Raw genomic sequence first — 26,648 nt, 5'->3', positions numbered from 1 at the left:
GTTTGCAGGACCTAAGGAAAGATAGACTCCGTTTCACATGGTACTCTTTCACTCTAATATATAAAAAAGCAGTAAGAAAACTTCCAAGAAGTAAATACAGAAGAAATTGAAGCAACTACACTATAACACGACAGCATCAAAAATGACACTAAGAACTATATCGATGATCACCAAGAATTTAAGATTAACCTCCAAAAGTTTTACTCCAAAGAGCTCACCTCCTTCAACAACTATCCCAGTTATAAAGGAGCCTGGTATTACTCAATGTCGTAGAATGACTACTGTCAACAATATTGCAAGTCTGAAGGGATATTCCCCAGTTTCTAAAACTGTACATGATAAGCCAATTGTTATTTGCACCGATAACGAAGAGGTAGAGACTGTATCGGAACACGTGAAAGTTTGATTCGAACTAATATGTGATGAATAAGTTTACCAACTCTTAAAGGTTGATGTACAATGTTTTTAGAAACGAAAATATTCAAGATGTATACCTTTTCGAAAATATATCCTTACTTAACGTGACGGCCGCATTGTTAGTAGTGATTGTTCCTATTTGACGCTCTTTTCCCCTTCTTTTTATACATTCAAGCATCGATATATATATGATTTTATATATGTCCCTAAATCTAATACATATTTTTTACTTTGAAATAATATATTAAAAAATACTTTCTTATTCAAGTGAGTGTAATACTATTTAAAAGATCAAAAATCTATAAAAACGTTTATCTCTCAGAAAGTTTCCCTCAGCATTTTAGTATCTGCCTTTAATTATAGCGTTCAATGTAGTCTACATCGCCAATACATTCCGCAATGGTCAATTGATCATTACCAATTAACTCATTGATTTTGATCGCGACATCAACAGTCCTGTGTGCACCATCATGCTCTAAAATCAAGCCGTTCTCTTGTTCCTTCCAGACCTCTATATCTTCGAGTATTTGCTCCTCTGTTCTAAATTGATCATTTGTAATTAATTTCCAATCAAAAGTATCAAGATCCCATAAAACAACCGTTAAGCCAAATTGTTTAATTATGGCCCTGACTCTGTTATCAATGGCACCATATGGGGGTCTGAAATATTTAGGAAAGTGATTCCCTGTGGCATTCATTGCCCAAATTGACCATTCGATTTGGGCCACAATTTCCTCATTTGATAAACTTGGCAAAAATTCATGTGACCACGTATGAGAACCAAGTAAATGGCCCCTCTCCAAGATGTGCTCATAAATGTCGGGATAATTAACGGTGTTTATTCCTAGAACGAAAAAAGTGGTTCTGTGTCTCAATTTCTCGAGTAGTGCTTCCGTTGCCGGGGCCGGACCATCGTCAAATGTTTGGGAGAGTTTGAAACATGAAGTTACATCGTCAACATCAACACAATTGTAACAGTCAAAAGAGCACTGCTCTCTGGAAATATTTGGGCACTCACCAGGGTAGTACCTATCGAATTCTGGTACCTCAGTAAGATCTATATAATCTAGTGGAACATAAGGTGGGTCAAGTCCGGGCCATTGAGTAAGATTAGTAAATTCTGCTAACCATTCTGGAAAAGGCGTTTGCATATCTTCCTCCCCAATTAACGCAGTGCTTCCCTTTGAAGCCAAACACTCGCCATTTTCGAGAAAAAATCCTGCTAACAGCGCACAGTTTATTATATTATATTTTTTCATATTCTTTTCTTCTTCTGTGAGAGTGACTTGATAATTTATTTCAGTCCTATGTTGCTATTTGCCTTAAGTCACCTTCGAGAGTTTATTTTCCCAAAATTGTTAGTCTTTCAAACACAAAAGCAAACTATATTTACTGGAAGCATTTTTCTTCACTTGTGATCGAATGACGGCGGGTCGGAAAAATGCGACGTTTTGAACAAATTGATTTTTGAAACTGCTTCCAGACATATTGGACAAAACCTCTTCTCAAAAGATACTAAAAAAATTTGGATTGGACGCCATTAACGAAGAAAGTCTTGCCTTCAATACGTGGATACTCATGCAACCTGCAACAGTATTCTTTACCATCCTTTTTTCAAATCCTTTACTGTAAAAATATGTCATCTTCTTCACCATGTCTCCCAGTAAACTTGCAACACTATGGCTTTCATAGTAAAAGATGTGCAATCTTGCTTGGAAAGAAAATCTCGAGATAATACTTGAATATTTTGAACTCTAACTTCCAAGTTGAAAAATACAATTTGTAATCTAGGTAGAACAGCATAGTTGACTATGAAAAGATTGTCTCTACGAAATAGGGACCAGGCGTCACCTATGTGACAGCTCACTTAATATCTGAAAATAATCTATAATCTTATTATTTATCTACAATGCACCTACCGGGAAACCACATTGGGCCTGAGTCAACGAGAAGCGACGTCATCGTATTGCACCTGGTTAACTGAACCTCCAGACATGGTAGATCTTACAATTTCGGCAAATTTTTTTTCATTTTGACAGAATAGCTTTGCTGCATCCTTATTTAAGGGATCATTAGGATTAGGCTCTAAGAACAAGAAAAGAAGCCCGGTAATAATGCTTTGCAGATCCAGGGCTGGTGACCAGTCTTCTCGGAGTATATTTAGGCAAACGTTTCCCTTTAAATCAATATTTGGATGGAAAATCTTCTTCAAACATGCCACTTTTGGTGGTTCGATCGGATAAACCTCGTTGAAATCCAAACCGAAATTAATAGATCCATGATTATAGTACCCTTCATCAGGGCTTACAGTTACCTCTAATTTAGGTGATTGCATCCTATCGGTGCTATCTGGCGGGGTTATTACATTCAACGTTACTGTAGGTGGGAGGTCCAACGAATCAAGATCTCTCTTTAATCGAATCCTAGCTGCCGATAAATGAGGTTCCATGGAAGTATTCCCTTCATTCTCTTTTTGCTTTTTCTTTTGTAATTGGCGTAATTTCAACTATTTGAACGAAGTCAGAGATACATATATTCAGTACGTATATACATTCTCACTCTCCAAAAGTTTTTGTTAGTATCATTAAGCGCTGAATCTGCAGAGGATAAGCAGAAATATAAAAGCTTCACTTACGTACCATCCTATTTGCCTTATTATATATTCTCTTGCTAGTTTTTGATGGTGTTAATGACAGGGTTCGAGTAATCTTGTATTCCATTTCTACCTCTTGGCTGAAATCATCAAACGGCACGCGCAAACCAAACGCACGTTAATAGTATTTTTCAAAAATACTGCGAAGACGTTCGAACTATGAGAAAAACATACTCAACATTAATAACCGTTGTTGATGGAGTGAGAGAAAAGGACAACAATCGAAAGCGCCACTCGTTCAGGGGAGATGAGATTTACAAGAGGAGTGACGGCCTCTTCGTCTTTGAGAGCGAAGGCTATTGGTAAATTAACTAAATTTTCCACGAGTGCCTTAGATGACCAAAGCAGTGATGGTACAACGCTGGATTTGGTAACTCGCACCCTACCCATTTTCTACTCCACGAACACATCGAAGATATATACTATACCACTTACGGTAAGCGAATGGGAAGTGCTAACTTCACTCTGTACTGCCATCCCTACTACACTCCATTTGGTAGAAAAAATGCTCAAGGAAATCATTGCGCCCTACTTTCTGGAAGCTCCAAGACAAAGAATTTCAGATGTTCTGTCATCAAGATTCAAATTAAAACAGTTAAGAAATCCAATCGAATTGCTAACTTTTCAATTGACCAAGTTCATGATTCATGCCTGTGAACAACATCCTGTCCTTTATGAAACTATATGCGGTATCATATCCCTTTACCTTGAACGCGTATTAAAGGTCTTTACTACTAAGCAGTCCGGATTGCTATCATTAATCGGATTTATTAATGCATTTATCCGGTTTCCTGGCTCTACAGAACTAACTAAATTCACCTGGAAAGAGTTGGAGAAACTTGTACTTCATGGAACATTTTTGAATGAAGTTGAGAAAATTCTTAATTCCTCAACAACATTTACTAATGATTCAATTGTACAGTACTATGATGCTGAAAATGAACTATCTGCTGCTTACCTGTTAGAACTGATATCTCACTTACAAGTTTCTCTAATATCTCACCTGCTACACACTCCAGATGTTAGTGCTGATCTGAGTGAATTCCTGCTAAGACAGCAGTACCAATTTTATAAATTTGATCAAGAAGCAACTGAGATAGATGCCGATTCAAAGGGAATTGATGAGTTTTTTATCAACGTAAGAAAGAATAAACAATTTTTTACAGACGTGTGTAAACTTTCTGTGCAATTTTGCTCTGAATCTCATATCCTTGACTTGTCTACGGACAATCGTGCAAGGTTTTCTTTTGATACTCGAGCTTACTACTTACAAACACTTTGTCTAATTCCATTCATCGAAGATACAGAAAGCAAACTTTTCGAAATGTTTACAAAAGTCGTTTCTGAATCTATTGATAAGTTCTTCTTATCTGATGTTGTTACACCATCGTTGACAAAGGCGGTCGTGGCTTCCGCCTCACTGCTGAACTTTTTCACGGAAGAGTTATCATTAACCCTCATTCGTATGTTTCCCCTGTTAGTGGCATCTCCACACATCACGGCCGAAACAGTGAACGATGTTGCAAAATTATTTACTACAGGGTTGTATCCCCTAAATGAAGATGCAATTGTTAGTACAATTTATTCCATGAACAACTTACTAGCTGTTTCGGAAGATGGGTCTCCAGCTCCAGTGCTTCGTGAACGTCAATTAACAATAACGTCGGGAAAAAATATCGAAAAAGACTACTTACCTCCGAGAAATTCATTTGTTAATTTGAATGGTGCCGGTGCTCCGCTTGGAAACACGACTGTGGATCAGCCTTCGTCACATGATGTAAATAGTGGGACCACTATGACATATCACGCCTCTTTAATCTCTAATTGTGTGGCTGCAACTACAACCATTGCGTCATATTATAACACCCAAAGCATTACAGCCTTAACTATCTCTATTCTCACACAGAAAGTTAATTCTATGTCTAAGGAGTTCGACAATGTTATTTTGAACTCTCTGGCAAGATTGGCTCCAAATACTTCGGTGACAGAGTTTTCTCTTTTGCTAAAGTTTTTCAAGTCGAGAACTGTCTTCGCAACCAAAATTGATGACGATGACCTACTGAAAACTATCATTGAAGCAAAATGTGTAATATCAAAGGAATTGTTGGCCAGTCATTTTTCAAGTGATCTCTATTTTATGTATCTTCACGATATATTAGACTCAATTATTTCTAGTGGGGAAGTAGAACGATTAGAACATCACAGGCCTCAGACGGAAATCTCTCGTGTTGCTGATCAAATCGCTACATATTTAGAACCACTTGCCACTCTATTGCCTGTTCCAGGTAGTACTCCCTTAGACATCAGCAAAGATGAAGCCACTACAAACAAGTTTAGAAACGCTTGGTTCAATTTCGTTATTCATGGGTACCACTTGGGGGGGCCAATTGTCAAAGAAAATTTTTCTGCTCTATTAACTATCGCCTATAATTCGCCTCCCCTAGCTTCCGATTTTCCAGCTAATAACAAGGAGCTTTCTCTGGAAATGAATACAATTTTGCGTCGTGGTTCCTCTAATGAAAACATCAAGCAACAAAAGCAACAAATAACTGAATATTTTAATACAAATATTGTTCAGTATAGGACCACTTCATCCTCCAAAATCATGTTTTTGGCGGCTGCTGCCCTCTTAGAAACAATAAGATGTGAGGCAGGTGATTGTTCGAAGACGTTATTGTATTTCTCAGACCCTTCTATTCTTTCTGGTTCAATTGAAAAATGTATAGCAGTTCTGTCGGTTTCTATGATCAGAAAATATGCTAGACTAATTCAAAGGGGTAATGATGCCATATTCAACTCTAAGATGATTGCTCAACAACTTAATAACTTGTTACTCTGTCTTTCTCATAGGGAGCCGACTTTGCAGGACGCCGCTTTTCATGCTTGTGAAATATTTGTTAGATCCATTCCATCTTCGTTATGTCACCATTTGTCTCTGTACACCTTATTAGACATGTTGACTGCCCTGTTTGACAGTATCTTGGATTCAGAGGCCCATAAATTCGAACCACGCTATGAATTTAAGTTAAAACATTCCCGGACAACGATATTGGTTCCAAGTTCATCTTCATGGCGTACTGCAACGTTGTCAAGATTGCACAAGTCAGCGAAAGAATGGGTAAGAATATTATTGAATAGAAGTAATCAGGACACCAAGATTTTACTACAGTCATACATATCTGACCTAGGCGAGTACAGTAGATTGAATTCTGTTGAATTTGGCGTCTCGTTTGCCATGGATATGGCAGGCTCGATTTTACCCGCAGATAAGGAGTTATCAAGACTGACATATTATGGTCCAGAGAAACCGAACACAATATCTGGGTTCATATCTTTACACTCTTGGAGATCAAAATATCTTTTTGATACTGCTATAACTTCATCACCAGAGGACATAAAAAGGCAAATAACTATATCTACCCAAAACATAAGAAAAAACTTAACCCTAGGACATAGGATCGTTACTAAGGACGTCACCGATTTTCTCGATATGTCTACCGCTTTGTTAATTCTTGGCAATGGTGCACCTGCGTCATTGATATATGATATCGTCCATATTCCCTTCGAGGTTTTCACTTCCGCCTCTTTAAAGATTGCTACAAATGTATGGCTAACAATCATAACTGAGAAGCCAGAAGTTGCACATCTTCTTTTAGTTGACGTATGTTACTGTTGGATGCGCTCCATTGATGATAAAGTCGGCCTTTATTCTCGTGACCATGACATTAAGGGTGAGGAATACCAAAAAATGGAGTATTCTCCTTATGACAAAGCTGGTATCAACAGAGACGCAAAAAATGCATCCCAAGCCATGCAACCACATCTTCATGTTATTAAATTCTTTGCTTCCCATTTCGAAGGAACGCTATTTCAAAGTGACTTTTTATTAAAAATTTTCACGAAATGTGTGCTTTATGGTATCAAGAATCTGTATAAGGCCTCACTTCATCCTTTTGCTAGGATGATTCGCCACGAATTGTTACTATTTGCAACACTTGTACTAAATGCAAGTTATAAACAAGGATCTAAGTATACGGGTCGCTTATCAGAAGAGATTACAAATGGTGCCTTGAGTTGGTTTAAAAGACCGGTCGCTTGGCCATTTGGTTCAAACGAACTTAAAATCAAGGCTGATTTGTCCACTACTAGGGATCTTTTCCTTCAACTCAACAAACTAAGTTCGTTGATGACACGTCACTGTGGAAAAGATTACAAGATTTTAAACTATTTTTTGGCGAGTGAAATTCAACAGATCCAAACATGGTTAACCCCAACGGACAAGATTGAAGGTGCCGACAGTAACGAGCTCACGAGCGATATCGTCGAAGCTGCCTTTACAAATGATCCAATACTGGCAATAAACCTCCTAAAAAGATGCTATAGCAAAAAGGCAGAACAGGTTTTAGTGGGCTTGATTGCGAAGCAACCTTTGATGTGTGTGGGATCCCCAAATGCCCTTGAGTTATATATAAAAGGAAGTTATTTGAGCAATAAGAAGGATTTACACGTGACCTTATATTGGACGCCAGTAAGCCCATTGAAATCTATCAATCTTTTTCTTCCTGAGTGGCAAGATAATTCATTCATCTTACAATTTAGCATTTACTCTTTAGAATCACAGGATGTGAATCTGGTGTTTTTCTATGTTCCTCAGATTGTTCAATGTTTGAGGTATGACAAAACTGGATACGTTGAAAGATTAATTTTGGATACGGCAAAAATAAGTGTGTTGTTTTCTCATCAAATCATTTGGAATATGCTTGCCAATTGTTACAAGGATGACGAGGGTATACAAGAAGATGAAATAAAACCCACTCTGGATCGTATTCGAGACCGTATGGTTTCCAGTTTCAGCCAGCCTCATCGCGAATTTTATGAACGTGAATTTGAGTTCTTCGATGAAGTTACTGGTATATCTGGTAAGCTGAAGCCTTACATCAAGAAAAGCAAGGCTGAAAAGAAGCATAAGATTGATGAGGAGATGAGCAAAATTGTAGTAAAACCTGATGTCTACTTGCCTTCTAATCCTGACGGTGTCGTCATTGACATTGATCGGAAGAGTGGTAAACCGCTTCAATCGCACGCAAAGGCCCCTTTCATGGCAACGTTCAAAATCAAGAAGGAGGTACAAGATCCTTTGATCGGAAAATGCAAAGAAATTGAAAAATGGCAAGCAGCTATCTTCAAGGTCGGCGATGACTGTAGGCAGGATGTTCTGGCATTACAATTAATTTCGCTGTTCAGAACAATATGGTCCAGCATTGGCTTGGATGTTTACGTTTTCCCCTATAGAGTCACCGCCACCGCGCCAGGTTGTGGTGTCATTGATGTGCTACCCCATTCGGTGTCCCGAGACATGTTAGGGCGTGAGGCCGTTAATGGATTATACGAATACTTCACAAGTAAATTTGGTAACGAATCCACCATTGAATTTCAAAACGCTCGTAACAATTTTGTGAAATCGCTAGCAGGGTATAGCGTAATTTCTTACTTGTTACAATTCAAGGATAGACATAACGGTAACATCATGTACGATGATCAAGGACACTGTCTACATATTGATTTTGGGTTTATTTTCGATATTGTCCCAGGTGGTATCAAGTTTGAAGCAGTTCCATTCAAACTGACCAAAGAGATGGTGAAGGTGATGGGTGGTTCGCCTCAAACCCCAGCCTACCTGGATTTTGAAGAACTCTGTATCAAGGCATACCTGGCCGCCCGTCCACATGTAGATGCCATCATTGAGTGTGTAAATCCTATGCTAGGAAGCGGTCTTCCCTGTTTTAAAGGTAACAAGACTATTAAGAATTTAAGGACGAGGTTCCAGCCCCAAAAGACTGACCATGAAGCCGCACTATATATGAAGGCGTTAATTCGAAAAAGTTACGAAAGTATCTTCACTAAGGGCTACGACGAGTTTCAAAGACTCACAAATGGTATTCCGTATTGATGTATATATATACTTAGACGTCTAATTACACCCAGCTGCTCGTTTATTTGCTCTATAAATTGTACTCAATTGTATTCCATTGTAGTCTTATCTGACTTCCATGAATGACACTGGTCACACGCAGGTGCCTGATTTCCGGTTTGTGCCAAGCCGTTTGGGCACGGTGTCAAATTACCTAAATAAAGGCCGAGACCCGCAAAAGGGCGGCCGTGCGAGGCCGGGCAATGCGCTTTGTTTTTCGAGCATCTCGGCGCCGAAAGTCGGCAAAGGTCCTGACCAATCAATAGAGAAATTAGTGCATACGAGGAAAATTTGAACCCTTCAGTCGTTCTCCGCAGGCGACTTTAATCATTGAACCTCCAATCGCTGCCGGTTTTCGGAAAGGCAAGCACAAAAAGGGAGGACAAAGAAAAATCTTTTGTTATATATATAATCTTCCGGTTTTGGAGGTTAATCGAGAGGTATATTTTGCTTCATTCTACTATCCTTGTTGCGTTCCTTCTTTCTCTGTTCTTGCACAGTAGAACGAACGTAATAACCATTACTATTATTACTATAGATATACAATGCTGTCTGCACGCGCTGCCATTAGGAGACCCATTACCCGTGGTCTTGCGACAGTCTCCAATTTGACTAGGGATTCAAAAGTCAACCAAAATTTGTTAGAAGATCATTCATTCATCAACTACAAGCAGAATGTGGAAACACTGGATATTGTAAGAAAAAGATTAAATAAGCCATTCACCTACGCAGAGAAGATCTTGTACGGTCATTTGGATGACCCTCATGGCCAGGATATTGAAAGGGGTGTTTCTTACTTGAAACTAAGACCAGATCGTGTTGCTTGTCAAGATGCTACCGCCCAAATGGCCATCTTGCAATTCATGTCTGCTGGTTTGCCACAGGTTGCTAAGCCCGTCACTGTTCATTGTGATCATTTGATTCAGGCTCAAGTTGGTGGTGAAAAGGATTTAAAGAGAGCCATAGATTTGAACAAGGAGGTTTACGATTTTTTGGCATCCTCCACTGCGAAGTATAACATGGGTTTCTGGAAGCCAGGTTCCGGTATCATCCATCAAATTGTCTTGGAAAATTACGCTTTCCCAGGTGCTTTGATTATAGGTACTGATTCTCACACACCAAACGCGGGTGGTTTAGGTCAATTGGCTATTGGTGTTGGTGGTGCCGATGCTGTTGATGTCATGGCTGGCCGTCCATGGGAATTGAAGGCTCCAAAGATTTTAGGTGTCAAGTTGACCGGTAAGATGAACGGTTGGACCTCTCCAAAGGATATTATTTTGAAACTGGCCGGTATTACTACCGTTAAGGGTGGTACCGGTAAGATTGTCGAATATTTCGGGGACGGTGTTGAGACTTTCTCTGCTACCGGTATGGGTACCATTTGTAATATGGGTGCTGAAATTGGTGCCACTACTTCTGTTTTCCCATTCAACAAATCTATGATTGAATATTTGGAAGCCACCGGTCGTGGTAAGATTGCTGATTTTGCTAAACTTTACCATAAAGATCTATTATCAGCCGATAAGGATGCTGAATATGATGAAGTTGTCGAAATTGACTTGAATACTTTGGAACCATACATTAACGGTCCATTTACTCCAGATTTGGCTACTCCGGTTTCTAAAATGAAGGAAGTTGCTGTCGCTAATAATTGGCCATTGGACGTCAGAGTCGGTCTGATCGGTTCTTGTACCAACTCTTCCTATGAAGATATGTCCCGTTCTGCGTCGATTGTTAAGGATGCTGCCGCTCATGGTTTGAAATCTAAGACTATTTTCACTGTTACTCCAGGTTCTGAACAAATCAGAGCCACCATTGAACGTGATGGTCAATTAGAAACTTTCAAGGAATTTGGTGGTATTGTGTTAGCTAACGCTTGTGGCCCATGTATCGGTCAATGGGACCGTAGAGATATTAAGAAGGGTGACAAGAATACTATTGTCTCCTCTTACAACAGAAACTTCACTTCTAGAAACGATGGTAACCCTCAAACCCATGCTTTTGTCGCATCTCCGGAATTGGTAACCGCATTCGCCATTGCTGGTGATTTGAGATTCAACCCTCTAACAGATAGATTAAAGGACAAGGATGGTAATGAATTCATGTTGAAGCCACCACATGGTGATGGTTTGCCACAAAGGGGCTATGATGCCGGTGAAAACACCTATCAGGCCCCACCCACAGACCGTAGTACCGTCGAAGTCAAAGTTTCTCCAACTTCAGATCGTTTACAATTGTTGAAGCCATTCAAACCTTGGGACGGTAAAGACGCTAAGGATATGCCAATCCTGATTAAGGCAGCGGGTAAGACCACTACTGATCATATTTCTATGGCTGGTCCATGGTTGAAATACAGAGGTCATTTAGAAAACATCTCTAACAATTATATGATTGGTGCTATCAATGCTGAAAACAAGAAGGCCAACTCTGTCAGAAATGTGTATACGGGTGAATACAAGGGTGTCCCAGACACTGCTAGAGACTACAGGGACCAAGGCATTAAATGGGTTGTTATTGGTGATGAAAACTTTGGTGAAGGTTCCTCCCGTGAACATGCTGCCCTGGAACCAAGATTCTTGGGTGGTTTCGCTATCATCACAAAATCTTTTGCCCGTATCCATGAAACTAACTTGAAGAAACAAGGTCTATTGCCACTGAACTTCAAGAACCCAGCTGATTACGACAAGATCAACCCTGATGACAGAATTGATATTTTGGGTTTAACTGAATTAGCTCCAGGTAAGCCTCTAACAATGAGAGTTCATCCAAAGAATGGGAAACCATGGGATGCTGTATTGACTCATACCTTCAACAATGAACAAATCGAATGGTTTAAATATGGTTCTGCCTTGAATAAGATTAAGGCTGATGAGAAAAAGTGATGAAAAGATTGTTCTAATGCAACAGTTTATTATTTATTTTGCCTTCTTGTGCACCGTACCCTTCTTTATCTTTTTTCCTTAAATTTAATGACGTTCGGCTGAAGAAGTCAACACACTATGAAGTATATCCGTAATTTATGATCGTATATTATTTATTTATTGATTGTTTTATTGTTTATTTATTTATTTAAGTACGCTTACTGTACATACATAAAAAAAAAAGCAAAACTTTTACATTTTTCTTACGCAGATTCTGCATTTACTTCAACTTTGGAGGATAGAATATGAAAAGCGTTGAGAAAAGAAAAAAGTTGTCATGGATGTATGCAACTGGAAGTACTGGACGGCTTTTAAAGGTTTTTTTTCCATTAAGTCACATATATGACCGTTTCATAAGGGGAAAAATTGGTCTCTAGCGGGATCGAACCGCTGATCCCCGCGTTATTAGCACGGTGCCTTAACCAACTGGGCCAAGAGACCAATTTTGTTGTGAACTTGGCCAGAACTTTAACCCCTTATTTTGGTTTCAAGTACTTTGATGATTTGCCCACCTGCGTCAAAGATTGATTGAAACTGCTGGAACCATAATCACGATCCAGACTGTCATGAAGTTTAGTGGAAGCTGAAGCACAAGGATTCATAATGCAATAGGATCAATGAATAAAGACGTATAAAATGAAGGAAGAAATAAGAATAAGACTATGTAAAATTGTCGATTCCCTTTCGTGGATTCATAAATCCATGAAGAGAACTTTCAGTATATTCCATGTACATAATATTAGCTTTATAGTATGGAAGGTCCCCTTTTATCCTTAATCAATACTACAAACTAATTACTAATTACTAATTACACTATAATAGTTAGGCCACGTGCAAACCACAAATATGTGGAATAAATCATATCCGCTTGGACCATAATTCCAGCTCTGATTTGGCGAAAAACTTTGCTCCGTAGCGGCAGGGGTGTTATGAGTACAAAAGATTCAACCAGATCATAACGGCTACATAATGAAAAACTGAATCGCTGAAAGCTCAAAATGATATTTTACGTAAACCACTACATCCCAAACCAGCTGAGCCATTACTTGCAATTAGGAAAGGATATTATTTTCAATAAAGTTCATTTTATTAAGGTATAGTAGTATTTGATAGAAAAGTAGTTGTACATAATTTTACAGTTCATTGCGCATAATTATGGTTTTTGTCCAGCGAAAACAGTTTCAAAAGATTGTTGGAAGTCTGCAATAATATCATCAATAAATTCGATACCGACAGAGACACGAATTAAGTCCTTGGTAACACCAGAAGCCAATTTTTCTTTGTCATTCAATTGCTTGTGAGTAGTAAAGTATGGAGCAATTACTAACGTCTTGGCGTCCCCAACATTTGCCAAGTTCGAAGCAAGTTTCAAATTGTCAACAACTTGGGCACCTGAAAGCTTGAATGGATCAGTTTCTTTGTCGGCGTTAGGTAGATCCTTGACACCAAAGGACAACACACCACCAAAACCGTTTGATAGATACTTCTTAGCGTTTTCATGATGAGAATGAGATGCTAAACCAGGGTAGGAAACCCAAGAAACATATGGAGATTCTTCTAACCATTTGGCTAACTTCAAGGCGTTTTCACCATGTCTTTCAGCTCTCAAGGATAATGTTTCGACACCTTGCAATAGTAAGAAAGAGGCAAATGGGTTCATCAATGGACCCAAATCTCTTAATAACTCAGTTCTAACATGAACAATGTAGGCTAAGTTACCGTATGCCTCATTGTAGATGGTACCGTGGTAACCTTCGGCAGGTTGAGAAAATTGTGGAAACTTTTCTGGGTAGTCCTTCCATGGAAACTTACCAGAATCAACAATAATACCACCGATAGTAGTACCATGACCACCAATCCATTTGGTAGCAGAGTGTGTCACAATGTCGGCACCGTATTTGATTGGTTGACAGAAATAACCACCCGCACCAAACGTGTTGTCAACAACAACTGGAATGCCGTGCTTGTGAGCAATCGCGACAATTTTTTCGAAATCTGGAACGTTGTACTTTGGATTACCGATGGTTTCTAGGTAAACAGCCTTGGTTCTCTCATCAAAGACCTTTTCGAAATCTTCTGGATTGTCACCTTCAACAAATCTGGCTTCAATACCAAATCTTTTGAATGAAATTTTGAACTGATTATAAGTACCACCGTATAGGTAGGAAGTAGAAACGATGTTGTCACCGGTGTGAGCCAAACCTTGAATAGCAAGAGTTTGGGCGGCTTGGCCAGAGGAAACAGCTAAAGCTGCGGCACCACCTTCTAGAGCAGCAATTCTTTCTTCCAAAACGTTACTGGTAGGATTTTGGAAACGGGAGTACACGTAACCTGGAACTTCTAGACCAAACAATTGTGAACCGTGCTTAGAGTTTTCAAAGACATAAGAGGTGGTAGCGTAAATTGGAACAGCTCTAGATCTGTGAGCATTGTCACCAGCGTTTTCCTGACCGGCGTGTAGTTGAACAGTATCAAAATGAGATGGCATTGGTTTGAGTGTGGGGGATAATACAATTGTATCTATGTATCTGTGGAGTAGATTGTAGACAGGAAATGATTAAGATATGAGACAGCAAAGAAAAAGGAAAGTTCCCGATTAACGGATACTTTACTCAACCTTATATATATCTTACTTTTTCAATCGGGAATATTCAATTGAATAGGGCGCCACCTATTCGACATTTTTCGTTACTATGTTACACAGTTTTTCATAAGGATGGCGCTTTAACTATCTTTTAGTCATTTGTAACCACCACAGTTCCCTGTTCCTGACAGCTTCACGTGCCATTCACTTTCTGCGTCATGTGACCGAGACCTGAAAAATACGCAAAAAAATAATGAGAGCTAAGGGATTCGAACCCTTGCATCCGAAGATATCAGAGATTTTAGAGGTTAAATCCACCTAAATCTGACGCCTTAAACCACTCGGCCAAACTCCCATTGTTTGTTGAATGATGTGGCAGATGAGATGGGTTAACAACGTGGAGAGAGTATTCTGGCACCAAGAATGGCTTTATGAAAAGGAAATTGGTAGACAAGGATTAGTTGGACTAATACGCGAAGAGATGTGGGATAAATAAGGGAAAGTATATGAAGCGTTTTGAGAGGGATCAGCACGCGTTCGAATCAAGGTTTATGAAATTCGGAAGTTAGACCTGTCACGAAATCAATTGGATCTGACATTGAAAAGTGTTGATTATTAGTAGTAAAGGTAAAATATTCCTTTTACTATATAAGAGAAATGTGTAGAACACAGGCTAATCAAACATATTTAATGTGTCCGGTATAATAATCAGTTCAGGAGTTTACAACATGCTCAATGTAACTACTCGTAACCCCTACGTATGAATTCCGAGTTTATCTTCAATTGATATTCCTTGAGCTTCAGTTGTACTCACCGCCGGAACAGCATTTCCCCACAATAAGCGGATGCGACATTACTGTTAGCATATGCGAACTATATGTTAACACATAGTCTGACTGTTTTTAGACTGGGCACTATAGTTAGTTGCCTGTGCGTTGAACAATGGTATAAATCTATTGGTTTCAGCGGTTTCTTTTATAAATTATAGTTTTCTTCTATAAATCTGTTGTATAAATATTATTCAACCCCTGAAAAAGGTCTGTGATAACAGTAAAAGGAAAAATAAGCACTTTTTAATCTATATCATCAAGTGTGATGCTCAATGACTTCCCAGTTTAACCCTTCGATGGTTACAGTGGAGCCATTCTTTAAATTTTCGTAGCTTTGTGGAATTTTCTTGACTTCCTTACCGAAGCTTAACAAGGACTCAAATTTACCGGAATCCCTTTCCAGTAATCTCACGAAGTTCAAACCTTCGGTAGTACCTTGGTCTTTCTTGGACAAGAACCCTTGGACCCATCTACCAACAATAATAACTAAACCATCGTAGGCCTCATCAGTGACTTTAAGCACGATTGACTTAGCATTCGATGTAAATTTTTCGCCGTTAGGTGAGACGATGACTAGATCCTCTCTTGATGGGTCAACTGGTTGCCACAATTCCCTGAAAGACACGCTTTCCTTCTCGGGACCAAATGGGTAAACAGCACCAGTTTCTTCGATACAACCAGAATCCCAGTCCTTCCAAGTGGTATTCACTTCACCACGGTGGGTATTTGGAACATTCAAATACACATTTGTATCCAACCAGAAGTTGAAATCTTGGGTAACAACACCGTTACCCAAGTCACTAACTTTGACGGATTTATTCGTACCGGCAAAGACCCATTCAAATGGGAAAGCTGACTCACTAGAACCACTTGGCTTGACAAAAGGCCTCAAAGAAATGTAGTGTCCCTCATCAGAAACAGATGATAGGGTAAATGTTCTTTCATTTGGTTGAGGGCCTACTTGAAATAAAAGTCTTTTTAACAAAGCTGGCATTGCGTTTCTAGAATTGCTTGTTGTTGTTTATTTTCGTTCGTCCCTTTTTTAGTTTATTTCTTGAATTTTCAATTAATTCAAGGGCAGTTTAATATATAACGTTTCGGATTATTTTCGAGTGGGCAAGTGAGAAACCTTACGTAACAGGAGACGGAACGGAAAGACTCGCCAACGGAAAAACTCGCATACGAAAAAAACAATGAGTACTTAGTTTCGGCTCCATGTCTCGTTAAGTTTTTCTCTAATTTTTGAGATAGGGCAATATGAAAACTAAACTTAAAACTTAGAGGTTACTTTACATAATGTTTAATTATTATCGTATACTCTATAAATGCGCCATATAAAATAATTTCTTTCCTTTCTGAGAAGAAGCAAGCGAGAGGATCCAGTATAAAGGAAAGTAAAAGGGAACAATGAACTAAAAGAGGGAATAGATAAATTAACGTTTTGTTAATGGAAAACAACGTGAGAAATTTTAACCAAATAAGCAAACCAGTGGGACTTAATTAGAGATAGTGCTACATTGGTTTGGATACTTTCTATCAGTCAATGGTTGAGGGAATAAACCATTGTACATTAATCTCTGGGCATCCCATTCCAAACTGGATTCTGTCTTGTAACACCAGATAATCCAACCACCTCTCATTTCAAAGGCATCTAATTGAGCTTCTACGAAACGCCTTGTGTTTTCCTTTCTTTCATCGGACCATGAAGTTATATCGTCGTTGTTAGCACAGGAACCGATGTAGGAGGATGTTTGGTCACCGTTAACCCAAGAGCCATCATATCTAGCACTGAAACCAACACTGTTCAACCATTTGGTACAATCGGTCAAGGCGGCGGCGAATTCACCACAAACAGTCCAGTGAGATTCGTTCATGATATTGGTACCCCATTCACAAGCCACTTTGATACGTTCGTCAATAGATCTTTCTAATTCGGCAGAAGAGAAAACTTGATAATGGTGATGGTCGATAGTGACACCCCAGTATCCATCGTCTTCAGTCATGAAGTCATCCCAGTAATGGAATGGCTGGAAGGCATCATGAATGATGACGACCTGGTCACTCTTGATGTTGTTTCTCAAATATTCATAAGCGGGTGCCAAATAGTTATTCTTCATTTTATCCATATCCAAAACTGGGCCCAATGGTTCATTAATCAATTCGATACCGACAACAGTGTCCAAGTATTCTTCAGCAGAATATTTCTTCAATATGTAGTTCAAGACGTTTGTGGTAACAGCCAAGTTGCTGTCTTCCAAAAACTCGTACGAGTCTCTTAAACCGGAATTGTCGAACCCATTTTGAGAGCCAGCAGCACCATGCAGATCAACCCAGACTTTCAAACTGTTGTTTCTAGCCCATCCAATAGCTTGATCTAGGTAAGCTTCCTGTAAACCGCTGACGTAAGGGTCATTGTCCAAAGTTTGGAAGGCCCAGTAACCAATAGGGATTCTCACGAGGTTGAAACCTTGAGAAGCGATGTTAACAAAATCTTGTTCTTGGTAGAAAGTAGACCAATGACTTTGTAAACGACTTTTAGCCAAGTCCTTTCCTAGATATTGACAGTAATGGTATTCATCGACGGGGATGCCATCATCGTTGTTATCGTTGGTGCGGAACGCTTCGAACAAAGATGGAGTAATGTAAGGTTCAAGAAGCAACCAACCACCGATGTTAACACCACGGATCGGCTCTCCAAGAGCACCATTATCATAGTCGTAGTATCTTTTCTTGTTCTCTTCATGAACAAATTGGATAGAAGAAGGGTCTCTTGCAGGGACTGGATTAGCGATGACCGATGAGACGGTCAGTAATGTATATAACAATGTTTTAAGCGAAAGCATTTTTAGTTGGCAATTGACTAAAGGGAAAAGAACAAACAGAAAAAATTACAGGCACGTGTGTTCCAACTTGTAGGCCCTCTTGTAGATTACAGTTTTTAGTAATTACTTTTTACTTTTAAATTTTATTTCGTAAAGAGACTATTGAGAAAAAAATAATCATGCAAGATTCATGCGGGAGTATGCTTCCATTTTATTCCAAAAATACCATTCAACTTATATACTTTCCAACCCATCCACGCCTTCTCTGTTTAAGGTGCTTTTTCTTCGCAGTTGCTCATATGACGATATGGGTTGGCAAGATCAAGTTGATTACACCGCTAATTGATATGTACACATGCTTAGGCACTCATGGTGCGCTCGAGAGAAAAACCCAGCAGGGTCGGGTCTGGGCATCTCCAACAAGCCACGGTCTTTGAGGTTATGGCGTTCCGCCCTGCAGCGCTTTCTACGTGCGACCAGATTTTGCGGAAACGCGAGCAAGTTACGGGCCTGTCTCAGGAGGGGCGTGCACCGCACTCAAATCCCCGTAGCAAGCGCGCTTGAGTTATGTCCCCACGGAATATTTATAGTAAACAACAATGCGCGTGTTATAATTCTATAAAAAGAAACGCGCAAAACCAAGCCATCAGATATTCTTCCCACGAGATATTATACGTAATGCTGGCATCGTTTCGAGAACGCGTTTCAGATGCAAGCAGGAGGAGAACTACTTAAACAGGCAAAAGAGCGTCTGATCTGGCTGTCTTATTTCTTTAACGAAAAGTAAATGTTTACTGTCTAAAAATACACTGAAAGTGTTGATTTATATACTATAGAAAGTCGCTACGTACTGCATACAATTTCCTTCTTTCTCTTCCCCCCAAGGTTTTTCTTCCAGACTTTTTGGCTCCTAAATCTTAGTATACGGAAGAGACTCCTCTTTTTCTCCAGTAATCACTCACCGCGTGCCATTCTCCCCTGACATTGCGTATTGCGTTTACGACGCTCTTGGGAAAAACTTCCTTCATCGTGTATCCCATTTGCTTTAAAGTGCTTAGAGTAGATTTGCCAACCATGGAGAAGCTTTCCACTTCGACGCGGTCGGGTAACAACTGATGGTGCATACGTGGATAGGCTATTGTCTCCAATATAGGCATCTTGTACCAGTAAGTCCTGACGATTGTTTGCAGAACACTCGTAGTGATCCTTGAACCGCCCGAAGCGCCCACTACAAGGTCAGGGATACCCAGTTCTGATAGTACAATAGTGGGTGCAGTGGATGACAGGGGTCTTTTCCCCGGTTCGGGGAAGTTGTAAATGGACGGTGCCAATTCAAAACTGTTGGATTTGTTGAATTGTGCGAAGTCGTCCATTTCATTATTGAAAATTACCCCAGTTTTTGGGTCGTGCACCAGGGAACCGAACAGCAGATTGACGGTGGTTGTCAAAGAAACAGCATTCCCATGAGAATCCACTATACTGAAGTGTGCGGTTCCATGAGGGCTATTAATATCGTATGCAGGATCGTAAAGCGTCCAGTTTTCTAATGTTTTAAACTTGCCATCTTGAGAGTTGCTTCTGATAGTCTTGACCGCCTTCAAGGCCCATCCTGGGTCCAACACTTCTTTAATGTGATCAGGCAATGTTTCACCTGGATAGTCTCCCAACTTGCTTCGAGCGCTTGCCATCCATTTCATGCTTTCAAGCAAGTGGTACGTGTTCTCTTCGCCATAATCGCCTCCTTCTTGGTTTGGAAAGTTATCCATTATCCTTAGTGCCGCGAGGAGTGCAGCGCCAGAACTCGAACCACTACTTGTTAGTACAGTCATATCGTTGTCAGGAATGTAGTTTGCACCCTTCCTGATTTGCATGGAGAGCGGTTTGGTGACGTGGACATCATATGATGCAATATCGGTCAAGTTCATTATTCCATTGTATCTTTCTATGGTACCAACCATTGATTGAGCAATCCAGTGATCGGGGTCATAAAAGGGAGCTACAGAGCCATTTTTAGCCAGTTCCATCAACATATTGGATAGCATCGGTCTCTTCATCCAATCGCCTTTTTTTAAAACGCCATTTTGGGTGGAATTTAATACAAATGACCAGTCCTCCTTTAATGTCAAAAAAACACTTTCATAAAGCTCTAAAGTGGCACCGAGTGCTTCACCTATTTGCCAACCAGCACTTCCCAACTCTGCCACTGGCTTGATCAAATCATACCACCCAACTTGGCCGCTGCCCCTTTCTTTGTATAGATAGTAGAGCCCCATAAGTTCTCCCGGAACGCCCACGGCTAAACCTCCTATCTTCGAACACAAAGAACAGTTCTCAAACATGAATTTGTTCGAACCCATGGGCGCCTTTTCTCTGAAATCAATAAATAGATGATCGTCATCGTTTTTACCAGAAAACACCGCGTAACCACCACCTCCAATACCACTATTGAAAAAATTCACCATACCTTTACAAAGTGCCTGTGTTACTGCAGCATCTGCCGCGTTAGATTCGGGGAATTTCAACAGAACTTCATTTATGGTCAAATTACTACATATCTCTAAATCTGAACTAATAGCACCATGCAAACCAACTTTTAGGAGTTGGCCGTCGGGTGTTAAAGTGGGGCGTCGGGGCAAAGGGTCAATATCGATATTGTGGTGATCATTGTCACCACCGCTGTCGTCTTTATCTTGGCTCAATCCTGCTGTAAAGTCATCAGCATTTCTATTAGCAGAGCCTCTGAGAAGACTATTTATCCTTTCCAGAGATTCTTGCGAGGCGAATGACACCATTTTCGACGGCATTCCAAATACCAACATAACTAGAGTTAGCAGAGCGAAGATGCGCTGTATGGAGTAAATATTCGAGAGTGCAGGACGGTTTATGTTATGTGATGGCATTTCTATGGAAGTTTCTTTTTCGTTGTACTTTTTGTTTAACTTTTCTCTTTTTTTGTGTGGCTAGCTATCTATCACCTAAATGAACTCAAGTTGCTGGGACGAATGTGTTATTTTAAAACTGCTGTCACAATACTAAGACAGGAACGAGTTTTGTCGAAGAACGAAAGTTGTAGTATAGAAATGTGTCTGATACGTACACACACACACATGCGTATATATATACATATATATATGCATGTATATATAGATTTGAAAGTCATGTGGATCAATGGTCTTAAACTTTCCTAGAGAAAATTGATAAGCGGGCAAAAAGCGGTACTAAGATATTCGAAGCGGCAGATCTTTTCTTTTTGCTGAACGCCAGGCACAGCCGCTAAGTAATAAGGCATGATTTTTCCGATAAGAAAGAGGTAAAGTAAATCTTGAAATATGATTAGCCCAATTTTTTTATGGATAAATAATAGTTTTTTGAGAGCATGAAGAGGATCCAAACTCCTGCAAGTTTTATACATACATTACCTTATAGTTACCGCTGAATTCCTCAAACATTGGGCAGGTCGAGACGGGTAAGACGCTCCGATAGCGAAAAATATTCCGTATAAATAAACCCAAGTTCACAAGACGAGCGAGCATCCACGAGTTATCGTGAAATAATGGGCGTTCACAGCTTCTACAAAAGAAAGATAGGCAATGACAAGATACTATTGTGAATACTGTCACTCATATTTGACTCATGACACGCTGAGCGTTCGCAAATCGCATTTGGTTGGTAAAAATCATCTCCGAATAACAGCAGACTATTATAAGAACAAAGCAAGAGACATTTCTAGTAAGCGAGACCACAAAAGGCATCACAAAGGGAAGAGGGGCAGGAAGGAAAGAGAAAACACGGATGCAAATGAAAAACTGAGGCTTACCTGCCTTTCCAATAGGGAGAAGAGAGGAAACTTGCATGGAAGGAAGATGAACCAGAAGGAATTGGCACAGACATCAATAAATACCTTGCAGTCGTTATATGACGGCTCCCCTGGATATTCTAAAGTGTTTATAGACACTAACAGGTTTGATATAGGAGATTTAGTCAAGGCAAGCAAATTGCCTCAAAGAGCCAATGACAGATCTACGCAACACGCTCTCAAGCAAACTTCAAGATCCAGAGACGAGACGTGCGAGAACAATCCATTTCCCAGGCTGACCAATCCGAGAAGGCTGGAGCCTCCAAAAATATTATCGCAATGGAGCAACACCATTCCAAAGACCTCTATATTTTACAGTACAGATATACTACAAGCCACGATAAAGGAATCGAAGAAGCGGATGCATCCGGACGGCCTACGAAAACCATTGGGTTACAATGGGGTGAAGAGAAGGCGATACGGAAATTAGTGTTATTTGGATTAGGTTATTAAATATTATTAAGTAGACTATTTTTGTCTAAAGTATAACTTAGAGAAATTAACAACGAATTAATATTAAATGACAAAAAAAGAAGATTAAAGTCTAGAAAATTAGTCGAATTGAAAAAGGAAGGCGTGCGGTATGCAATTATTAGTTGTGCGCTATCATTACTATCATGAGAATTAAATTAAAGTGTCCAGCATTTTAGGACAGTGAGAACAGGTATCGTTTTTGTTATGCTTTTTCAGCAAGCACTTGCTTTTCTTCGTCGTTACATTGCAGCCTCTTGTCATTATTGTTGCTTGTGCGGAAGGAGATGCATATCATACCGATCAACCCAAGTAACAAAACACCAACGACGACGATAATGAACGATATTATGAACACGGCGAGTATGTTTTCCAGTGGTTCATTTTCAAAGTTGAGGTTTGATAAGTCCGAAGATCCTGAAACAAGCGCATCCACATCTCCGTTAGCCTTTTCATCCGAATTCAAAATTTTTATCAGCAATTTGAAGATCTCGTCCCCTATGCTGGTTTTGACGCTGTGTTGCCCATTGCACATAGATTGCAAGCCTAGTAAAGCCACGTTAGCTTGTTCATCGAGAAAATCACCTTCGGCCATCTTTTTTTAGTCTTCTATATTTTTTATCGTATTTAGTCTATAATGCAAAAAGAATAAAGTGTTACTTGTGAGAGAGTGGGTATGTGTGCGGATGTGCCTGCTGTTACCACAGGAGAGCAAAAGAAAACGTTATTCCAAGAACAACTACTCTTATGCGCCGGAACACCACCTTAATATATATAAATTTGACAAGGCCCTTATACGATTTTTTATATGCTGCTACGTATAAGTATGCATGACTTTATAGCCAATTAGTAATGCAGAGAGAACGACGGAGTCCCTCTGCATATGTAACCCTTTTTTTTCTCCCAAAAAAAAATTCTTTTTTTTTTTTTCCCTTTTTGTTTTGATTTCGATCTCGCAAAACTCATCTCTTTACTCTTTTCTGTTAAATCGACGGTTCTCGAACTGACGGGTATTCATTTTAAGCCGCAACACGCGTGCGCACTTTCAATGGTTACTCCAGACGGCCCCAAAAGAAAGCGCGCGGTGTTCTATTGTTCCTCCTTTTGCAATCCGTTTTTCGGAAATCCCATGTAGCTAGTCCCCCATTCGGCCCGGCAGTGCGGCCGCTGCCCTGGATTCTGTCGGTAAAGGCCCGGCGAGTTTCGAGTCAGCAGGCACTGCGGCTATAGCGCCAGAGTGAGATATTACTACGGCGTCTCGCAACAGCTAAACGTACTTGAAGGAAAGTAGGAAGACGTTAAATCTGGCCGGATTAACTTGCAGTTGATACTCCTTACATCTGGTTCCAGATGCGTATGGGTAGCGATTGCCTGTGAGGATGCCCTTGCCGCGTCAACTATACAAACGATCTTCAAAAAAAAAAAAACTCGTATGAAAACCACATACTGTTCCCTCTTTTCGCCCGTTTTTTTCTCTCGTTTACGCGTTGGTACATCGATTATGAACTTTTGAGGAAAAGTAATTGCCGCAGCGGTTGTCGTATCAGATGACTTTATTTAAATTACTGTAAAAGGATAATAGTGCTTTCTCTATGTAACATTTTTAAGCCGATTGGACGTAATAATTTACCCAATGACGAAATACTACGAGAGCCGCCTATGGCGAACGTGATTTTCCGGTAACGACCCAAAAAAGCAAAAGGGCAAAAAGGCGGGAAACGGCTTTCTTGTCTTAGGCCTCGGCGGCTCATAAAGTTGCAAAACGAAGATATAATAATCAAAATGGTAGGCTATCCGCCATCGTTCCGATAAAAAGAGAAATGAATTTAGAGAAGATACTGAGATATGTGAATGTTCTTCACGCTAGGGTTGTTGCATGCCTGCACTATTCAATGATGGTAATTTCTTTATAAGACCACTCCGGTGTCCCATTTTCCATTTTCAAGAAGAATAACTGATGCAGAGTTTGTATTTAGGGGCCTAGCGAGCTCGTCTTGGCCAACAATAAAAGTGTAGTATTAATATTCATTTAGTGGATGATTTAATTATCACTATGTACGAACCAATTACGCATCGGAAAAAAACCAATATGGAGTTTCTTTACCCGACCAACTCTTCATTTTCGATATATTGAAGAGAAAAACATACTAGCAAAGCATTCTGATGAAGGGGATACTGTTTGAAAATCTGTTCACACATCGGTTGCTTGATCAAATATACTGCGTGAAGAGGAATTGCATCATCTAGTTACGTCCAGCAAAAAGAATGTTTCCAACTGTTTCCAGAAGAATACTGCTCAATACCTCGAGCCTTCCATCGAGATTGTGTTATAGAGCGCTGACTACTACAAGAATATCCTATAATGTCATACAAGACTTGTATTTGAGAGAATTAAAGGAAACAAAACTGGTTCCAAGCACTTTGCAAGATGCAGAAGGTAATGTCAAGCCTTGGAACCCACCAAAGAAACCGACCTTGCCAGAATTAGAACTTCAAGGTCCTGACGCCCTAAAGGCTTACACTGAACAAAACGTAGAAACTGCTCATGTTGCCAAGGAGTCTGCGGAGGGTGAATCAGAACCAATTGAAGAAGATTGGTTAGTTTTAGATGATGTCGAAGAAAGCAAAGATGGTACGCATTGATTTTTTTTCATCGCATCCCCTTTCTGGAAGAGCAAACGAAAAAAGTAAGTTAATTATTGAACTTAGGCAAGATTATTCATCTTTTTTCACCCTTCCTTTCATTTTTTTTTATATTCGGATCCACTGCAATAAAGAAAAAGCAAAATATCCATCGCACCTTTATAACCAGTCAAAGAAAACGCAAGTTTTTTCTCAAAGCAAACAATACAATTGTACATAGACACATCTTTATTTTTCCTATTACTACTATTCTTCTACTTTATTTCTTTTGTTTTCTAAGTATAATTGTATTCTAGCCCTTAATTCTCATGGTTCGTTTCATGTGAGACATAATTTCCCGTCCCTTTTTAGAATAATATCACCGTAGACGAAAAATCATCCCACAGAAGAAAAAAATTTTCGTTTCTTTTCTCTTTGGCGAAGATTTTGAAAAATTTGAAATGTATGATCAACTTTTCCTCACCTTTTAAGTTTGTTTCGTTTTTAAACAAGGATTGCTTTTTCAACGTTTTTTAACCTCAATTACTTCTAGTCTAGCACTACAGGAAACCAAACACGCTCATTTATCTGAAAATGTCTGCCCCAGCTGCTAACGGTGAAGTTCCAACTTTCAAATTAGTTCTTGTCGGTGACGGTGGTACTGGTAAGACCACTTTTGTCAAAAGACATTTGACCGGTGAATTCGAAAAGAAGTACATCGCCACCATTGGTGTTGAAGTGCATCCCTTATCTTTCTACACCAACTTTGGTGAAATCAAATTTGACGTCTGGGATACTGCTGGTCAAGAAAAATTCGGTGGCCTAAGAGACGGTTACTACATCAACGCCCAATGTGCCATCATCATGTTCGATGTCACCTCCAGAATCACCTACAAGAACGTTCCAAACTGGCACAGAGATTTAGTGCGTGTTTGTGAAAACATCCCAATTGTCTTGTGTGGTAACAAGGTCGATGTCAAGGAAAGAAAGGTCAAGGCGAAGACCATCACTTTCCACAGAAAGAAGAACTTGCAATACTACGATATTTCCGCCAAGTCTAACTACAACTTTGAAAAGCCTTTCTTATGGTTGGCCAGAAAATTGGCTGGTAACCCACAGTTAGAATTTGTTGCTTCTCCAGCTTTGGCCCCACCAGAGGTCCAAGTCGATGAACAATTGATGCAACAATACCAACAAGAAATGGAACAAGCTACTGCCTTGCCATTGCCTGATGAAGATGATGCTGATTTATAAGGGAAAAGCGACAATACACCTTCTTTTTCCCTAAACTGTATACATATTTACATTCATCTCAATATAGAATTCAATAAAATCCACTCGATTTTGAAAACTTTATGATCGCAACAGGAAAAAACAAACGAACTGATATTGCGGCCTTTTATAAGACACAGACCTAAGTATATAACGAGAAACTTGAATGTATATATGTTATGGCTGAAGCGTATTTAGCACTTTTATTTTTCAGATCGTTTACGGGTCG

General features: G+C 39.7%; 13 protein-coding genes and 2 non-coding genes across 15 annotated transcripts; 6 read left to right on the top strand and 9 right to left on the bottom strand.

The window, feature by feature from the left end:
• Positions 1 to 142: 142 nt before the first annotated feature.
• Positions 143 to 406, top strand: DPA10 (Dpa10p; the record flags this gene model as incomplete). The annotated part of the gene is made up of 1 exon (XM_056229928.1): positions 143 to 406. The coding sequence occupies one exon, from the start codon at positions 143 to 145 to the stop codon at positions 404 to 406; it is 264 nt and encodes an 87-aa protein (XP_056083898.1).
• A 364-nt stretch (positions 407 to 770) lies between these two features.
• CDA1 (chitin deacetylase CDA1) lies at positions 771 to 1,676 on the bottom strand (the record flags this gene model as incomplete). The annotated part of the gene is made up of 1 exon (XM_056229927.1): positions 771 to 1,676. The coding sequence occupies one exon, from the start codon at positions 1,674 to 1,676 to the stop codon at positions 771 to 773; it is 906 nt and encodes a 301-aa protein (XP_056083897.1).
• Positions 1,677 to 2,359: 683 nt separating this feature from the next.
• On the bottom strand, positions 2,360 to 3,059 carry UBC12 (NEDD8-conjugating protein UBC12; the record flags this gene model as incomplete). The annotated part of the gene is made up of 2 exons (XM_056229926.1): positions 2,360 to 2,923; positions 3,057 to 3,059. The coding sequence occupies 2 exons, from the start codon at positions 3,057 to 3,059 to the stop codon at positions 2,360 to 2,362; spliced, it is 567 nt and encodes a 188-aa protein (XP_056083896.1).
• A 258-nt stretch (positions 3,060 to 3,317) lies between these two features.
• Positions 3,318 to 9,020, top strand: STT4 (1-phosphatidylinositol 4-kinase STT4; the record flags this gene model as incomplete). The annotated part of the gene is made up of 1 exon (XM_056229924.1): positions 3,318 to 9,020. The coding sequence occupies one exon, from the start codon at positions 3,318 to 3,320 to the stop codon at positions 9,018 to 9,020; it is 5,703 nt and encodes a 1,900-aa protein (XP_056083895.1).
• Positions 9,021 to 9,586: 566 nt separating this feature from the next.
• On the top strand, positions 9,587 to 11,923 carry ACO1 (aconitate hydratase ACO1; the record flags this gene model as incomplete). Its single annotated transcript, XM_056229923.1, has 1 exon — positions 9,587 to 11,923. The coding sequence occupies one exon, from the start codon at positions 9,587 to 9,589 to the stop codon at positions 11,921 to 11,923; it is 2,337 nt and encodes a 778-aa protein (XP_056083894.1).
• A 406-nt stretch (positions 11,924 to 12,329) lies between these two features.
• Positions 12,330 to 12,403, bottom strand: Skdi_12.trna13I. Its single transcript has one exon. It is a non-coding gene; the product is annotated as a tRNA-Ile (tRNA).
• Positions 12,404 to 13,115: 712 nt separating this feature from the next.
• Positions 13,116 to 14,450, bottom strand: MET17 (bifunctional cysteine synthase/O-acetylhomoserine aminocarboxypropyltransferase MET17; the record flags this gene model as incomplete). Its single annotated transcript, XM_056229922.1, has 1 exon — positions 13,116 to 14,450. The coding sequence occupies one exon, from the start codon at positions 14,448 to 14,450 to the stop codon at positions 13,116 to 13,118; it is 1,335 nt and encodes a 444-aa protein (XP_056083893.1).
• Positions 14,451 to 14,800: 350 nt separating this feature from the next.
• Skdi_12.trna12L lies at positions 14,801 to 14,901 on the bottom strand. The gene is given in 2 exon segments: positions 14,801 to 14,844; positions 14,864 to 14,901. It is a non-coding gene; the product is annotated as a tRNA-Leu (tRNA).
• A 731-nt stretch (positions 14,902 to 15,632) lies between these two features.
• On the bottom strand, positions 15,633 to 16,370 carry HRI1 (Hri1p; the record flags this gene model as incomplete). The annotated part of the gene is made up of 1 exon (XM_056229921.1): positions 15,633 to 16,370. One exon carries the CDS (start codon positions 16,368 to 16,370, stop codon positions 15,633 to 15,635), a length of 738 nt encoding a protein of 245 aa, XP_056083892.1.
• Positions 16,371 to 16,872: 502 nt separating this feature from the next.
• Positions 16,873 to 18,219, bottom strand: EXG1 (glucan 1,3-beta-glucosidase; the record flags this gene model as incomplete). Its single annotated transcript, XM_056229920.1, has 1 exon — positions 16,873 to 18,219. The coding sequence occupies one exon, from the start codon at positions 18,217 to 18,219 to the stop codon at positions 16,873 to 16,875; it is 1,347 nt and encodes a 448-aa protein (XP_056083891.1).
• Positions 18,220 to 19,115: 896 nt separating this feature from the next.
• Positions 19,116 to 21,098, bottom strand: ECM38 (gamma-glutamyltransferase; the record flags this gene model as incomplete). The annotated part of the gene is made up of 1 exon (XM_056229919.1): positions 19,116 to 21,098. One exon carries the CDS (start codon positions 21,096 to 21,098, stop codon positions 19,116 to 19,118), a length of 1,983 nt encoding a protein of 660 aa, XP_056083890.1.
• Positions 21,099 to 21,788: 690 nt separating this feature from the next.
• Positions 21,789 to 22,484, top strand: YHC1 (Yhc1p; the record flags this gene model as incomplete). Its single annotated transcript, XM_056229918.1, has 1 exon — positions 21,789 to 22,484. The coding sequence occupies one exon, from the start codon at positions 21,789 to 21,791 to the stop codon at positions 22,482 to 22,484; it is 696 nt and encodes a 231-aa protein (XP_056083889.1).
• Positions 22,485 to 22,730: 246 nt separating this feature from the next.
• SKDI12G3290 (uncharacterized protein) lies at positions 22,731 to 23,120 on the bottom strand (the record flags this gene model as incomplete). Its single annotated transcript, XM_056229917.1, has 1 exon — positions 22,731 to 23,120. One exon carries the CDS (start codon positions 23,118 to 23,120, stop codon positions 22,731 to 22,733), a length of 390 nt encoding a protein of 129 aa, XP_056083888.1.
• A 1,670-nt stretch (positions 23,121 to 24,790) lies between these two features.
• On the top strand, positions 24,791 to 25,168 carry ATP14 (F1F0 ATP synthase subunit h; the record flags this gene model as incomplete). Its single annotated transcript, XM_056229916.1, has 1 exon — positions 24,791 to 25,168. One exon carries the CDS (start codon positions 24,791 to 24,793, stop codon positions 25,166 to 25,168), a length of 378 nt encoding a protein of 125 aa, XP_056083887.1.
• A 573-nt stretch (positions 25,169 to 25,741) lies between these two features.
• Positions 25,742 to 26,401, top strand: GSP1 (Ran GTPase GSP1; the record flags this gene model as incomplete). The annotated part of the gene is made up of 1 exon (XM_056229915.1): positions 25,742 to 26,401. The coding sequence occupies one exon, from the start codon at positions 25,742 to 25,744 to the stop codon at positions 26,399 to 26,401; it is 660 nt and encodes a 219-aa protein (XP_056083886.1).
• Positions 26,402 to 26,648: the final 247 nt, after the last annotated feature.

The sequence above is a fragment of the Saccharomyces kudriavzevii genome (genome assembly GCF_947243775.1).
Source record: "Saccharomyces kudriavzevii IFO 1802 strain IFO1802 genome assembly, chromosome: 12".
Lineage (NCBI taxonomy): Eukaryota > Fungi > Ascomycota > Saccharomycetes > Saccharomycetales > Saccharomycetaceae > Saccharomyces > Saccharomyces kudriavzevii.
Note: the sequence above shows the minus strand (reverse complement) of the source record. Positions and strands in the feature narration are given on the sequence as shown.